This window comes from Arabidopsis thaliana (genome assembly GCF_000001735.4).
Source record: "Arabidopsis thaliana chromosome 1 sequence".
Taxonomy (NCBI): Eukaryota; Viridiplantae; Streptophyta; class Magnoliopsida; order Brassicales; family Brassicaceae; genus Arabidopsis; species Arabidopsis thaliana.
The window spans coordinates 23,802,012-23,814,938 of record NC_003070.9 but is presented as its reverse complement, the minus strand read 5'-3'; the positions used below and the strand labels follow the sequence as shown (position 1 = coordinate 23,814,938).

The 12,927-nt window shown below is 36.6% G+C and overlaps 4 protein-coding genes, 1 long non-coding RNA gene and 1 other non-coding gene across 6 annotated transcripts, besides 1 other annotated feature; 2 read left to right on the top strand and 4 right to left on the bottom strand.

Annotated features, from left to right (window-relative positions):
- Window positions 1-99: 99 nt before the first annotated feature.
- DIR5 (Disease resistance-responsive (dirigent-like protein) family protein) lies at window positions 100-996 on the bottom strand. The gene has a single exon (NM_105089.3). The coding sequence runs from the start codon at window positions 874-876 to the stop codon at window positions 328-330; it is 549 nt and encodes a 182-aa protein (NP_176598.1). The 5' UTR covers window positions 877-996; the 3' UTR covers window positions 100-327.
- Window positions 997-2,213: 1,217 nt separating this feature from the next.
- On the top strand, window positions 2,214-6,104 carry AT1G64150 (Uncharacterized protein family (UPF0016)). The gene is made up of 12 exons (NM_105088.4): window positions 2,214-2,529; window positions 2,627-2,711; window positions 2,948-3,175; window positions 3,273-3,326; window positions 3,420-3,481; window positions 3,594-3,662; window positions 3,741-3,792; window positions 4,176-4,247; window positions 4,335-4,464; window positions 4,554-4,624; window positions 4,814-4,861; window positions 5,821-6,104. Exons 1-12 carry the CDS (start codon window positions 2,360-2,362, stop codon window positions 5,890-5,892), a joined length of 1,113 nt encoding a protein of 370 aa, NP_564825.1. The 5' UTR covers window positions 2,214-2,359; the 3' UTR covers window positions 5,893-6,104.
- Window positions 6,105-7,086: 982 nt separating this feature from the next.
- On the bottom strand, window positions 7,087-7,298 carry AT1G08653. Its single transcript, NR_139471.1, has one exon. It is a non-coding gene; the product is annotated as an other RNA (long non-coding RNA).
- A 481-nt stretch (window positions 7,299-7,779) lies between these two features.
- AT1G64140 (WRKY transcription factor) lies at window positions 7,780-11,146 on the top strand. The gene is made up of 2 exons (NM_105087.2): window positions 7,780-8,015; window positions 8,640-11,146. Exon 2 carries the CDS (start codon window positions 8,930-8,932, stop codon window positions 10,868-10,870), a length of 1,941 nt encoding a protein of 646 aa, NP_176596.2. The 5' UTR covers window positions 7,780-8,015; window positions 8,640-8,929; the 3' UTR covers window positions 10,871-11,146.
- Window positions 8,752-8,814: a sequence feature (AT1G64140.uORF1).
- A 105-nt stretch (window positions 11,147-11,251) lies between the features above and the next one.
- On the bottom strand, window positions 11,252-11,916 carry AT1G64130 (Polyketide cyclase/dehydrase and lipid transport superfamily protein). The gene is made up of 2 exons (NM_001334148.1): window positions 11,774-11,916; window positions 11,252-11,698 (listed from the first exon to the last, which is right to left on the bottom strand). The coding sequence occupies exon 2, from the start codon at window positions 11,670-11,672 to the stop codon at window positions 11,406-11,408; it is 267 nt and encodes an 88-aa protein (NP_001319316.1). The 5' UTR covers window positions 11,673-11,698; window positions 11,774-11,916; the 3' UTR covers window positions 11,252-11,405.
- Window positions 11,917-12,302: 386 nt separating this feature from the next.
- AT1G64120 lies at window positions 12,303-12,386 on the bottom strand. The gene has a single exon. It is a non-coding gene; the product is annotated as a tRNA-Leu (tRNA).
- Between the last annotated feature and the right edge of the window lie 541 nt (window positions 12,387-12,927).

Here is a 12,927-nt window from a genome sequence, read left to right as displayed (position 1 = left end):
AATTATATTGACTAGTGGTGTTGTAGAAATATTTTTTCCTACTCAATTTACTATCATCCCATGCATGTGTCCATTATAAAGCTAGATTGAAATTTCAGTAGTAATCAAAATCTGATATTGTATAACACTGTGTTTGGTTTGTCAAACAACACATGACATAACAAATCATATACTACATAATTATCAAACCACATATCGAACAGAAAACATAAAATTCCAATATAAGATTGTTACACACCTTTTAAACTTATTAAATTATCAAAAAGTTTCAAAGGACTCAGCCTCTTTCTCTTTCTCTCTGTCTCTGGAACCATTTAATGGTCTCTTTTAGTAACATTCATAGAGTTTGATATCCATCTTGACCCTAAAATACTTAGCACCTTCAAAGGTATCGGTCTCAAACGTAACAATCCCTCGAGACATGAAAAAATCACCTGTCCCTCCGACAACAGACAAATCTCTACTCTGCACCATCATGAGATCTGCTCCCATTATGTTCAACGTCCCTTTGTGTTGAGTCGAGTTGAACACAAGTGTGTACGCGAACCATGCATTGTAGTCATTCTTCATGTCGTAGAAATAGAACCCTTGAGCTCTTGCCACAGGTTCGGACTGAAAGTTTTTGTCTATGGTCATAGGATCGTCGAAGATAACGAGTTTCCCGAATTTGAAATTCCCGAGGCCCGGTGGGTTGGTAACTGCTGCAGAAGTCGCGTTTTGCACGTCGTCGACACCGAACATTATGTCGTGGTAGTAGAGGACAAAGTTTTTGCACGGTTTTGGTTGCGATTTGGATGGTTTTCTAGCTGATATGACGGTTTTTGTTAGAACAAGGAAAACGAATAAGAAGAGAAACGATTTCATTTGGCCTACCATATTGAAAATATGTGTGTTTTAAATGAAAATGTGAGAGTGGATAATGAGAGAGTGAGATTGACAAAGAAGGAGTGATGGGTTTATATACAACTTGGGTTACTAGTCCGTGTTAATATTAAGTATAAACAAAGTGGACTAGCTCACTTCTTCTCTCTTGTTTCTTGTTTATATATTTATTTATATTAGGTTGGTGATAAGTTTTGTTGATGTGTATAAAGTGAGATCATTTACCATGAATATCTGAAAGTTTTCCATGTAGGCGGCTCAATCACCTTTCAAAACTTTCCACAAAATGTTATAGTAGTGGAGAAATCGTTAAAAATAACACGAATGAAGTACTAAAACAAATTAGTATATATAATACATATTTGATTTAAGACTACATAAGCTTAAAGCTTGTACATACCTTAAGCTGGAGTTGCACGAATTCATCAATAATATCTAAAACAGCACAAATTCAAAAGCAGAAGAGATATTAAATCGGTTAAATATGCAATTCATGGCTTTAAATCATATATATTGAATCAATGAATAATCTACTTGTTCGTCTAAATTTAGGACATTAATAATATATATATGTATAGTCTTTCAGAACTACTAATATATGTAATTTGGCCTTTTAATGATGGGTTGGTGGAGCACTAATAATAAAAACTAAAGAGCATGAGGAGTTTTTCCAATAACTTATAATTTTACATGAATTTATGTCAAACTGCCACTGACCATTAGCATGATGCTAAAAAGTATCGTTATAGATTTTATTTTATTTTATTATATATAAATCATATCATTTTTTTCTATAACTAAAAGTAGAGTCATCTATTTTATTGGTAAAAGTCACGTTGAAAATTTTAATTTTAGTTTGTTAAGTACCCTATGGCTAATATAATTTGCATACCAAACATGTTTTTTTCTTAATGATAATCTAGTCCATTTGTAAAAGTAACCGTTTTATCATCAATTTTTTTTTAATTAAGCTAAGCTTTCGCCGACTTAATAGAACATTGGCATTCGGCAGCCAATAAAGCAAATCAAGTTGCAGAATTTCAAATGTGACATAACTATTCACATTTTAAAAAATAATATCGTGAAACAAAAGAAAAGCAGAACAATAGTAAACAAAAAGACAAATTGTTGAATGTTGACAAACTGTGAAGATGATAACAAACGAAGGAAAAGAAAAATACTAAAATAGTTTGTCCTAAAAAGCCTTATCTGCGAAGGCATTTTAACGAAAACGGGCCTATTGTTGGCCCAATATGATATATAGGCTCGAAACTCGTCACGTGTATTCAACAGTTGCTTGAGTTTTTCCCACACGTGCGCTGTTACTACGTGGACGCGCGCGAATAACTCTAGTTTTGTGGATTTTTTTCACTATCTTCTCAGAACAACACAGAGCCAAAGGTTTTTTGCTCGCAGTAAAGAAGAATCACACTGTGAAGAAGAAGAAGAAGCGAAATACAAAATCCTCAGGAAAGAAATGCTAAGTTTGAATCTCTCGGAGTCGCTTCGCATTCCATTCCAGAACCCTAGGCCTCCCAAATCCGATTTTTCTTCTACTTCTTCTTCTCCTTCCTCATCGTCGAGGAGATGCGTCTCCGCTTATCCAATTCCGATCGGGTTTTCGGTTCGTAATCAATACTTTTCTAGGTAAATTTGATAATTGATTGTTCATCGGCTTTTGAATTTGCTATGCGAATGGAATGTAGCCATGTAGGAGTTTACGTCTTTTCACAATTCTGTGCAGATGTTTGACTCAATTGCGTCGAAATGAATCTCAGCAGCTAGGTTTTCGATGCTTCCAACGAAACGATGCGGCTTGTTACCTCGAGGTGATTCTGATTTTTGTTACCTTCCACCAATCTTCTTTTGGTAGATTTTTGAATTTTTTTAGATGAGATTCTGTTAAGGCCTAGAGGAGATTTCTGAATTGCTTGTTCTGTGTGGATTTACCTAAAATGGTAATGTAGGTTTATTATAATGATGATTGATTTTAAGGTTGAACAATAGTGGAGAGAATGTGTTTAAATGCATAAGCTGAATAAGTTGTTGTGTTTGCTTTGTTCAGAAAGCTGAGTCTGAAGAGCATGATAGAAATCTTGATGTTCTGGTTGAGTCATCGATAGCTCACTCAAGAAGAGAGATTCAGAGAGTTCTTATGTTCTTGGCGGTATCAGGTTCGGTTGCATTACTAGGCACTGATCCAGCTTTTGCAGCTTCGTCAATTCCCAATGTGACACAGTCACTTGTCACTTCTTTTGGAGACCTTGGAGATATTAGCTCAGGTTTTGCTTCGGTTAGAGAATCTTCCTTTTGCACAGAACCGGGAACTATCTCTTCTTCAATTCCAGTACTCTTAAATTTTATTTTTTGCTCTGTCTATGTCTGTGTAGGCTTTCTTGCTTATCTTTTTCTCTGAACTTGGAGACAAGACTTTCTTCATTGCGGTATGATCTTGAGATGTTAATCTACGCTTTAGAAACTCTCTTTGTCATCAATGATTCTGTTGATTGTGATAAGTTTTCATGTTTGTTGGTTAGGCCCTTTTAGCAGCAAGGAACTCTGCTGCTACCGTATTCGTGGGGACTTTTGGCGCTCTAGGGTATGCTTTCTTTCTCAAACAGAGGCGTTATTATGGTCCGTGAATCTTGTCTGAAACCAAATGTTACTTTGAAATCTGTAGAGCAACGTTATAAAACTTGGTAATTTTGCAGGATAATGACGATAATATCTGTAGTGCTTGGACGCACTTTCCACTATGTCGATGAAGTTCTTCCATTCAGGTTTGAGTATTCTGGCAAAAATTATTAAGCAGGTTTAAGTTCCATGATGATGCTGAACGTCAATGCTTGAGAACACAGGTTTGGTGGAACCGATTTGCCTATAGATGATATTGCAGCAGTTTGTCTTCTGGTAAATCTCTTTATTCACCTTTCTTAGCAGAGTCGTACTAACCACGGGTGCTTGGTTTGGACCTTTCTTATGTCTAGCAAGTATATCTTCCTAAGTATATGATGTCTACCAAGTGAAACCAAATGTAGCTGTAACCCTTTTGTTATGAGTTTTGTTTTGGTTTTGGTTCAGTTTTCGATTCGAAGGGTCTTAAAATTGTCATGAAGTTTATAAGTTTCAGGCTCTATTGGGTTTGGATTTTTATGTAGAAAAAGTTACTGGTCTAACAATGAAGATGTTGATTGGTTTTCAAGCCTGGTTTATGGTTCATTTTGGGTTGGATCATATTGTACAGAGCATAGTCTTAACCATGAAACAGTATTAACCACTTTTGTTACATTTAGGTGTACTTCGGTGTTTCAACGTTATTAGATGCTGTTTCAGACGAGGGTAAAGCTGACGAAGAACAGAAAGAAGTAAAACCTCTTTAGCCTTTCGTTCACTCTTTGTATATTTCCATGCAACCTTCAAGAAGTCAATATTTATTTACTTATTATCTACAGGCAGAACTAGCGGTTTCAGAGCTTTCAGGTAATGGAGCCGGGATAGTAGCAGCCGCGAACACCATCATCAGCACTTTCGCATTGGTTTTTGTTGCGGAATGGGGTGACAAATCCTTCTTCTCAACAATTGGTGAGACTCAAAAAGTTCAAATTTCATGATAAATCAAAACCTCAGGTCCAAAACTCCAAAAGTGTATATAATCTTCTAATTCTTTGAAGCTCTTGCGGCTGCATCATCACCATTGGGTGTCATCGCTGGAGCGTTGGCGGGTCACGGTGCTGCGACTCTTGTGAGTTCTTTATCTTTTGATTGAAACTTCTATGTGAACACTTTAAAGATCCTAGCTATTTGGGCTAGTCAAAAGTATCTTTAAGTACTATTAAGACTTAAAACCCCATCAAAGAAAAGATTTTTTCAATTCTCCTGAAACTTGGAAGACACAAGAACTCTAACTTGCAGCTTGGTTTGTTAATCGCAGCTTGCAGTATTGGGCGGTTCTTTGCTAGGAAATTTCTTATCAGAGAAGGTAACTAATTCCGTTCTTTATCTATCTCTATATACATACACATAGACAGTATATACATGTTTATACTTTATATAGATCAAATCAATTTTAGAAAATCATTATTTCACAAAAGCACTTGAAGAATACTCCTTTTTCATTTATAGTGTCAGGTTTAGATTTTTGTTACATGTCTTAACCTGCATCCTGACCAAGTAAAAGGTTAAGAAGAATAAAACTTTAATGGTTGCATTAAAAAAGTAGAAAACAATTAATGAAATATGAAACAAATCCATGTCCTTAGATTATCATGAAAATTTAGGGTGAATATACTAAATGCCAGCATATCCTAGGATATATTCAGCTTTTATTACACAAAAACGAGATACTAATGGCAAATTACTAGCTTTAATCATGGTTTTAAAAGTTCCAAACCACCTTTTTGAGTTTTGTTTTAGTTAGTCAAAGGATATAATTTTTAATCTCGTATTGTGTTCTGAGATTTAACATGATAGAAAGAAAAGTGAGAGATTAAGGTTTTTATTCTTTGGGCAAGTGGCAAAAACAAGCTTCTATGTTCATTGATCTCAAGTCTTCCACATCACTTGGTATCTATTCCTCCCCAAAAAAGAGTCAAAATAACATCTTTTATTGTTTTTATTCTTTCCTATGTCCGATCCAATCTGTCAACAACGCGTTATTATTCCCAAACTAATGAAACTAGCCGCGGAAATAAAAATTAAATCACAAGTATATACTATAATTTTCTTTAGGTTTTAAGGTTCATGATTTATGTTTTATGGTTTAAGGCTTAGATTTTAGCTTTTATGACTTGATAGTAGGCTTACAATTTAATTTATAAAGATTTAAGACCATTTTTTTTATTGTTTTGATCTAAAGTTTAGACTATTTAAAAAACAATTTTGGGAGAGAGAGTGTGTTCTAAAGACGGAAATGTTTACATGTCGTTTGGTTCGAAACAGGCAATTGCTTATGTCGGAGGAGTTCTGTTTCTCGTGTTTGCTGCTGTGACGGTGGCTGAGATCGTTACGTAAGTACCGAAAAATATATTTTTTCTATACCTTCTTGTACAAACATATTCAAGTTTAATTTTATTTTTGTAAAATATTAGTATATTGTTTATTTTCAACTGTTTTTCTGCAAATTATAATGTGGATTTTACAGTTCTCATACGTTAACGTTTACTACCACATTTGGTTTTTAGTGGTTAGAATTTACTTAGATGTCAAGATAGGTAATATGTTATGTTTTGAAAGATGCGTCCAAACATAACACGTGTTCGGGACTGGAAAGAATATAAAGACTAAAAAGAGGTTGAACATGGTAGAGCATATTCTTTTCTATATTCTTCATGTACAAATGTGTATTTAAATACTATAATCGTGCATGTGAATTAAAATTATATGAAAAAGTTATAAATTTATGAGTTCCACTCACAAAGGCCAAAGGAGTTGTTACACCGACATGAGAAATAGGAAGATAATACCATCTCCTTTCTTTTATAGTAAGGTGTAAATTGTTTTGGTATTTTTTTTTTAAATGGTTTTAGTTTCAATATTAAGCAAGGGCCAAGGTGATTTTTCTTTTTTAAAAAGGATTACAGAAGTAAAGCTATATATTGTGCAAAATAAGCATGCACTGATGCACCTACATAAATAGTAGTTTGGATATATTGTAAAAATAACTTTAAAAATCATTGGTTTTGAAAAGGCATATTTCAAAGTTTCTGAAGACACAAATTTTTTAAAATTAATTGACCGAAATATCTTGCTTAATAATACCTTTTCTACACAATGACTACACCTATATAATATTGGAGCATTTTTTTGTTCTTGATAAATAATAGTATATCACAGTGACATAAACTTCAGCAGTTATCTTCAAAAATATTAATTTGTTCTACAATATACACCTTTAACTCAATATTTAGTGATTTGATTTTAAAGTTGGGGGAAATTTCACCTGCATGTTGAATTACGCAAAGCGATTATTTACCTGACATATAAATGGTATTTAACGTACTTTTACGAAATTGAATACTACTAGTAGTTTTGAAGTAAATAGAAATCTAAAAAAGGAATTAGAGAATCTAAATAATACAATTGACCTAGAAAAAGTAAAAACAAAATCTAACGAAATTGCTGCATTTGCAAACGTGAACCACTCTTTTATCGTACGTGGACCCTTTTTAGGTTTCCTACTAAGGACAGCGATAGCCAAAAAAAAACCAAGAAACGACGTCGGTTTATATATTTTTGAAAAATTAAAAACAAAAATCGCAAAAAATTACGCTGTCGTAGATTTGTAGAAGACCTTCCCGAGGGGAATCGTGCGGGACCCATAAAAGACGCATGTGGGGACCACAGTCATAATCACAAAACCAAATTGAACGGTGACGAGCCGCTGCTGCTTCAGCCGCCACGCACCAAATTACCCCTTCGTTTTTTCTTTGCTGCTGATGCTTCCAACCGCCACAAACAATCTTGGCTTCGTTTAAACCATACGTATCCTAATTAAACTCTTAATATTAATATCATTATCTGTACTCAAATCTGCATAACAGAGTACAATGTTATTGATAAAAAAATACCATTAATCAAACTTAATATAAATTTATGGTAGGATAAATTTGATTATCAGGAAGTGGAGGACATATCATGTTTGGCAGTCAAATACTTCATTTTATTTTTGATTAAATTTAGCTGGTGCGTAAAAATGAATTTATGTGTTCTCTGTTTAATGAATTGATTAATGTGTTTGTAGCTTATACTTATGATCAATAGTCAGTCAATACAAAAACATAAAAAAAATATTAAAAGGGTATAAGTGGCACGTGCAAAAGATTCTGATGGCACGTGTGGCAAACCAGTCGTCTTACCCTTGGTTTTTTTATCCTCCTCACCTCTCCTTTCAGATTCGATATCATTTCCACTCCCTTCAAAAAAAAAAGCCTCTCTCTCTCCTCTCCTATTTATACCTCTCTCGATCTCTCTCGCCGGCGCTGCAAATCCCTAGGTTTTTCAATCACACCCAAAACATTTGTAGAGCCCCAAGTACTCAATTTCGCTTATTGATAGAGAGAGAGAGAGATTGAGAATCGCGATTTGATTTTATCAATCGATGCCGTGAAAATCTCGTAATCAGATTCAAAATTGAGGTAAATTCATTCTTCGTTTTTGTTTTTCTTCAGTTGAATTTGCATGTTTGTTTTTGATGAGAAATTCAGAGAAATTTGACTTCTTTTTAATTCGAGACAAAAAAAATATGTCTCTGAGATCGATGTCTGGGAAATTGAATAATTCTGTTATTCTCGTTGCTTTCTTTCCTTGTTCTGTTTCATTTATTTCTGAAATTTTGTGTCGGTTTAATCTAGAAAGACTCAAGTTTTTGATTTGAAGTACTCTGGTTTGGTCTCTTTTGTTTTGATTTCTCTCTCTTTTATTCTAAGCTTCTCATGGAATCATATCGATGAAGCTAGTGAATAATCCATCATTTGTGGTGTATCTCTTTGACAAAAAATTCTTCATTTCTCAATCTGTTTTTTTAGATCTCTTGTTTTGTTTCATGTTGTGGTTGACTAACGAATAAAAAGGTTGTGCTTTTTAATCTTGGTTTATGGTGTTTGTCCTAAACTATGTGTGTTCTGGAGATGTTAAGTGTTCTGTAGATTTGAGGTGTTAAATGATCTGTGTTCTGTAGATTTGGTAACCCAATTGAATTTTTCACTGCTCTATTGCGGTTTACTGCCACTCACTTGTTTATTATCTGTTATATGAAGCAGGATGGTTAGCTGCTACCGTAATCCTTGCGTGAAGATTGAGAAGAACTAATTTTGGTTTGTGAGCAACTTTCGAATCAGCTCTGTTAGATTTGATTTGAACTTTTATTTGAAGATGGATCGGTGTGACACCTCAGGATTTGTAAGCGGCGGTGGAGATGCTTATAAGGTCTTCTAACTCTTATTAGAGCTGTGGCTTTATTCTCTTAACCCGGAAGTTGTTGTTGTCCTCTTGGCTTCGCGTCTTTGCTTTTGGTGTTCTTGACGAAAGTTTTCATTTTTAAGTTGTGACCATGCATTCCAGATTCCAGAACATTGCTTTTGCTGGTAATTCCTCTTCGAATTCTTATAAGATTTTGGGACGTTCCCTTCAAGTTGAAGTCCCTGAGGCCGCGGATACTACTCTGCGTCTTGATTCCCTTGCCTCTCCGTTGTCTAATGCCAAGGGAATCAAAAGGAAATGGAATTTGATTGATGGAGCTGATCCTTTACTCTCCTTAAGACTCGGTCACTCTTCAAGCTCTTCTGATAGCAAAGGGAGTTCGGCAACTGCTTGCACGAGTTTATCTTCTGCCAGAGAAACTGAGGAGGCGTCCTCCATGGATATTGAGCTCGACTTTAGCCTCCATCTTGGCAACGAGAAACCGACGGCTAGCAACAAAAAACCAGCTAATTTGAAAATGAAAGGGTTGCAGGTCCCTTCCCCGAAATTTGATCTTGAATTGAGTCTTTCTGGTGGAGGATCTTGTCAATCTGAGATCACTGCGGTCCAGCAGCACGCCAACCGATTTCAATCTCTTGCGGACATGCTGCGTGCAAATAATGAAGAATCTGCAACGTGTGGTTGGAGGCAAGGGTTTGGATTACCGACATTGCAAGCCTCTTCAAGCAAGGAAACAAGCTCCTTCTTAGGCCATATTCCCAAAAATGTCATCATTCCTGCTGCTCATGTTCTGGAACTGTCATCTAACACGGCAGCAACAACACCAATAAGCTCGGGTACATGTACTTCCGGTTTATCTCAGCAGCTGAAGCCACAGCTTAAGAATTCTTCTAGTTCAAAGTTATGTCAAGTCGAAGGATGTCATAAGGGAGCAAGAGGCGCATCTGGTCGTTGCATTTCCCATGGTGGTGGACGTAGATGCCAGAAACATGGTTGCCACAAAGGTGCCGAAGGTCGAACTGTGTACTGTAAAGCCCATGGAGGTGGTCGTCGATGTGAGTTTCTCGGATGCACCAAAAGTGCAGAAGGCCGTACTGACTTCTGTATAGCCCATGGAGGTGGTCGAAGGTGCAGCCATGAAGATTGCACACGAGCTGCTAGAGGAAGATCAGGACTCTGTATCAGGCACGGTGGAGGAAAGAGATGCCAAAGAGAGAACTGCACTAAAAGCGCTGAAGGCCTTTCAGGACTCTGTATCTCTCATGGTGGTGGTCGGCGATGTCAATCTAATGGATGCACAAAAGGAGCACAAGGGAGTACAATGTTCTGCAAAGCACACGGTGGTGGAAAACGGTGTACACACTCAGGTTGCACCAAAGGAGCAGAAGGAAGCACGCCGTTCTGTAAAGGACATGGAGGAGGTAAAAGATGTGCCTTTCAAGGAGATGATCCTTGCTCCAAGAGTGTTCACGGAGGTACCAATTTCTGTGTGGCACATGGCGGTGGTAAGAGATGTGCGGTTCCCGAATGCACAAAGAGTGCTAGAGGAAGAACTGATTTCTGTGTCAGACATGGTGGAGGAAAGAGATGTCAGTCTGAAGGCTGTGGCAAAAGTGCTCAAGGTAGTACCGACTTTTGCAAAGCACATGGAGGAGGGAAAAGGTGTGCGTGGGGTCAACCCGAGACTGAGTATGCGGGACAGTCTTCTTCTGGTCCTTGTACCTCGTTTGCTCGCGGTAAGACTGGTCTTTGTGCACTCCATAACAGTCTGGTTCAGGATAACCGGGTTCACGGAGGAATGACTATAACTTCCGAGAGCCAAGAACCGAGAGTAAGCAGCAGCGAAACAGAGAACGAGGAAGAGTTTAGCGGTTCTCAAGACATGAACATGGATACAATGAAAGCGAGAAGTGCTACCGGATCTCCAGAGACTGATGTTGATCTCAATGAGTATGAAGCAGGATTGGGGTTAGCTCCGGAAGGAAGAGTCCATGGTGGAAGTTTGATGATGGCGATGTTGGGTAGAGATGGTGGCTCTGGCTCTACCGGTGGGCCAAAGAGGTGGATGTAAGTTGTCTTCAGTTTGGTTCCAGTCTTGAATTCAATGCGTGTGGGCAAGTGAGAGTGAAAGAGTCTGTGGTTGTTCTAGTTTTAGGTTTGCTTAGAGTAAAAAAAAGGGTCCAAAGTCTGTGTCTTATTGGTCTTTGTAGATATTGAATTAAAGGGTCGAAGCATAGGTTATTGTGATGTTGTGAATTATACAGGTAAAAGCCCACCTGTGGAAATTGTCAAAAACAGTCTTATGATGATGATGATAATAATAATAAAACTCATGTCTTTTGTTTGCAAATTGCAATTTTATCGGTAGGGCAGGTTTGTTGGGATCATGCTGAGTCGATGCCAGTGTGTTTTTACTTTTTAGCAGTTACGTTGAAACATTCACAAGTAGGTACTTAATATGTAGCTATATATTAAAGGACTGGATAGTACAACAACTCATGGGAGGTTCTATATCTATTTTATCTTCTTAGAGATCCCTTTATTGTATAGACGCGAGGAACACTTGTCATATATAGTTTGGATCGATTTTACGTCCCACGGGACCATTACTTAAGACGTCGTAGGAGCTGACCACCAGTACGAAGAACCAACTCATTGATATAGTCCACAAGGAATTGGACTTGGTCAAGGTCTTTGATCTCAGGGCCAGTCTTATCGTACTCCACACTGATATCGACGAGGCTATACAAGCCAATGGCGGAATCATTAACTTTTGTAGTTGATGTAATCATCTTATAGCCTTCAAAGAATTCAGGTACGGTAAACCGTTGCGTCATGCTTCTCGTTTCGTGATCCACTGACTCAATGGTCATGTGTTCTCGTTGCCAAGGCCTTATCTCTAATAACCAACATAAACAATTACGAATTATGAACAAAACATATGAATAAGGTGAGAGTTATTATAAATAGATACCTGAAGGGTTCTAATTAGATATATGAGTCATATGGTAGAAAAAACTATCCCAGAATAGTTTTGGTGGAAGCGAAAACAGAAACTGCATCTCACAAAGTCGTCTCAATGCCATTTCTCTAGCTACTTGATGTTTGCCTTTTGTGAGTTTTATAAATAATTATGGTCTTGATCTCAATGTAACATGCATGTTTATATAGCCAAATGTTTATGAAAAACATGTTGCATTAATTTTTCTTCAGCAGATTACCCATTCAACTTTTCATTAGATATGCCATTTTTCTACATTTAACAAAATTCGTTGGCCATTTGCATAATTGCATTCTCTGCTTCACTTAATCAAGGCAACAACACTTGGATGGAAGAATAACTTGAGCGGACCAAATTTATCAATGAACTTGAACCGATCAAATTAACATTGCTAATTTTTCTTCATTAACTTATTTTCTTAGCAATAATATATAACCCAAAAACTTATCTCTGAACAAATTAATTAGGAAGTAACGCACAAAAAGAAATGCACAAAAATAAATGTCAGAAGTGGGATTTGAACCCACGCCCTCTTTCGAAGACCAGAACTTGAGTCTGGCGCCTTAGACCACTCGGCCATCCTGACTTTTTGTTAAACTTATACGTATATAGTGTAAATAATCGTATAATTTTCAATATCCATACCAATCTTCAGACTCTTTTTTTTGGTGACAAAGTGTATGTATTATTTTCAGAAGCTATATGTTTTTCCTATAAAACATCCAAGACTGGCCCATACATATTTTTAAGAAACCCTATAGTGTGTATATGACTTCAAAATTTCGAATGGTTAGTTTTTCTTTCGAGGACCAAAACAAAAAGCCCATTCAATCACTAGAAAAATATCACTAGTCAATCAATAGACCAAAAGATTGAAAGTAGGATATATTTGTTTAATAATGCCTACGATTCTGCGAAGACAGGAGAAGCCATACCTTTCAATCTAAGCCGTCAACTTGTTCCCTTACGTGGGATCCTATTATACAATCCAACGGTTCTAAATGAGCCACGCCTTCCAGATCTAACACAGTCATGCTTTCTACAGTCTGCACCCCTTTTTTTTTTAGTGTTTTATCTACATTTTTTCCTTTGTGTTTAATTTTGTGCCAACATCTATAACTTACCCC

What these genes read in the sequence shown, in the direction of transcription:
- DIR5 (NM_105089.3), bottom strand. Translation starts at nt 876, where the DNA reads ATGGTAGGCCAAATGAAATCGTTTCTCTTCTTATTCGTTTTCCTTGTT.
- AT1G64150 (NM_105088.4), top strand. Translation starts at nt 2,360, where the DNA reads ATGCTAAGTTTGAATCTCTCGGAGTCGCTTCGCATTCCATTCCAGAAC. An exon ending in TTAGCTCAGGTTTTGCTTCG is followed by an intron (nt 3,176 to 3,272) that starts GTTAGAGAATCT and finishes ATGTCTGTGTAG; the next exon opens with GCTTTCTTGCTTATCTTTTT. An exon ending in TTGCAGCAGTTTGTCTTCTG is followed by an intron (nt 3,793 to 4,175) that starts GTAAATCTCTTT and finishes TGTTACATTTAG; the next exon opens with GTGTACTTCGGTGTTTCAAC.
- AT1G64140 (NM_105087.2), top strand. Translation starts at nt 8,930, where the DNA reads ATGCATTCCAGATTCCAGAACATTGCTTTTGCTGGTAATTCCTCTTCG.
- AT1G64130 (NM_001334148.1), bottom strand. Translation starts at nt 11,672, where the DNA reads ATGACCATTGAGTCAGTGGATCACGAAACGAGAAGCATGACGCAACGG.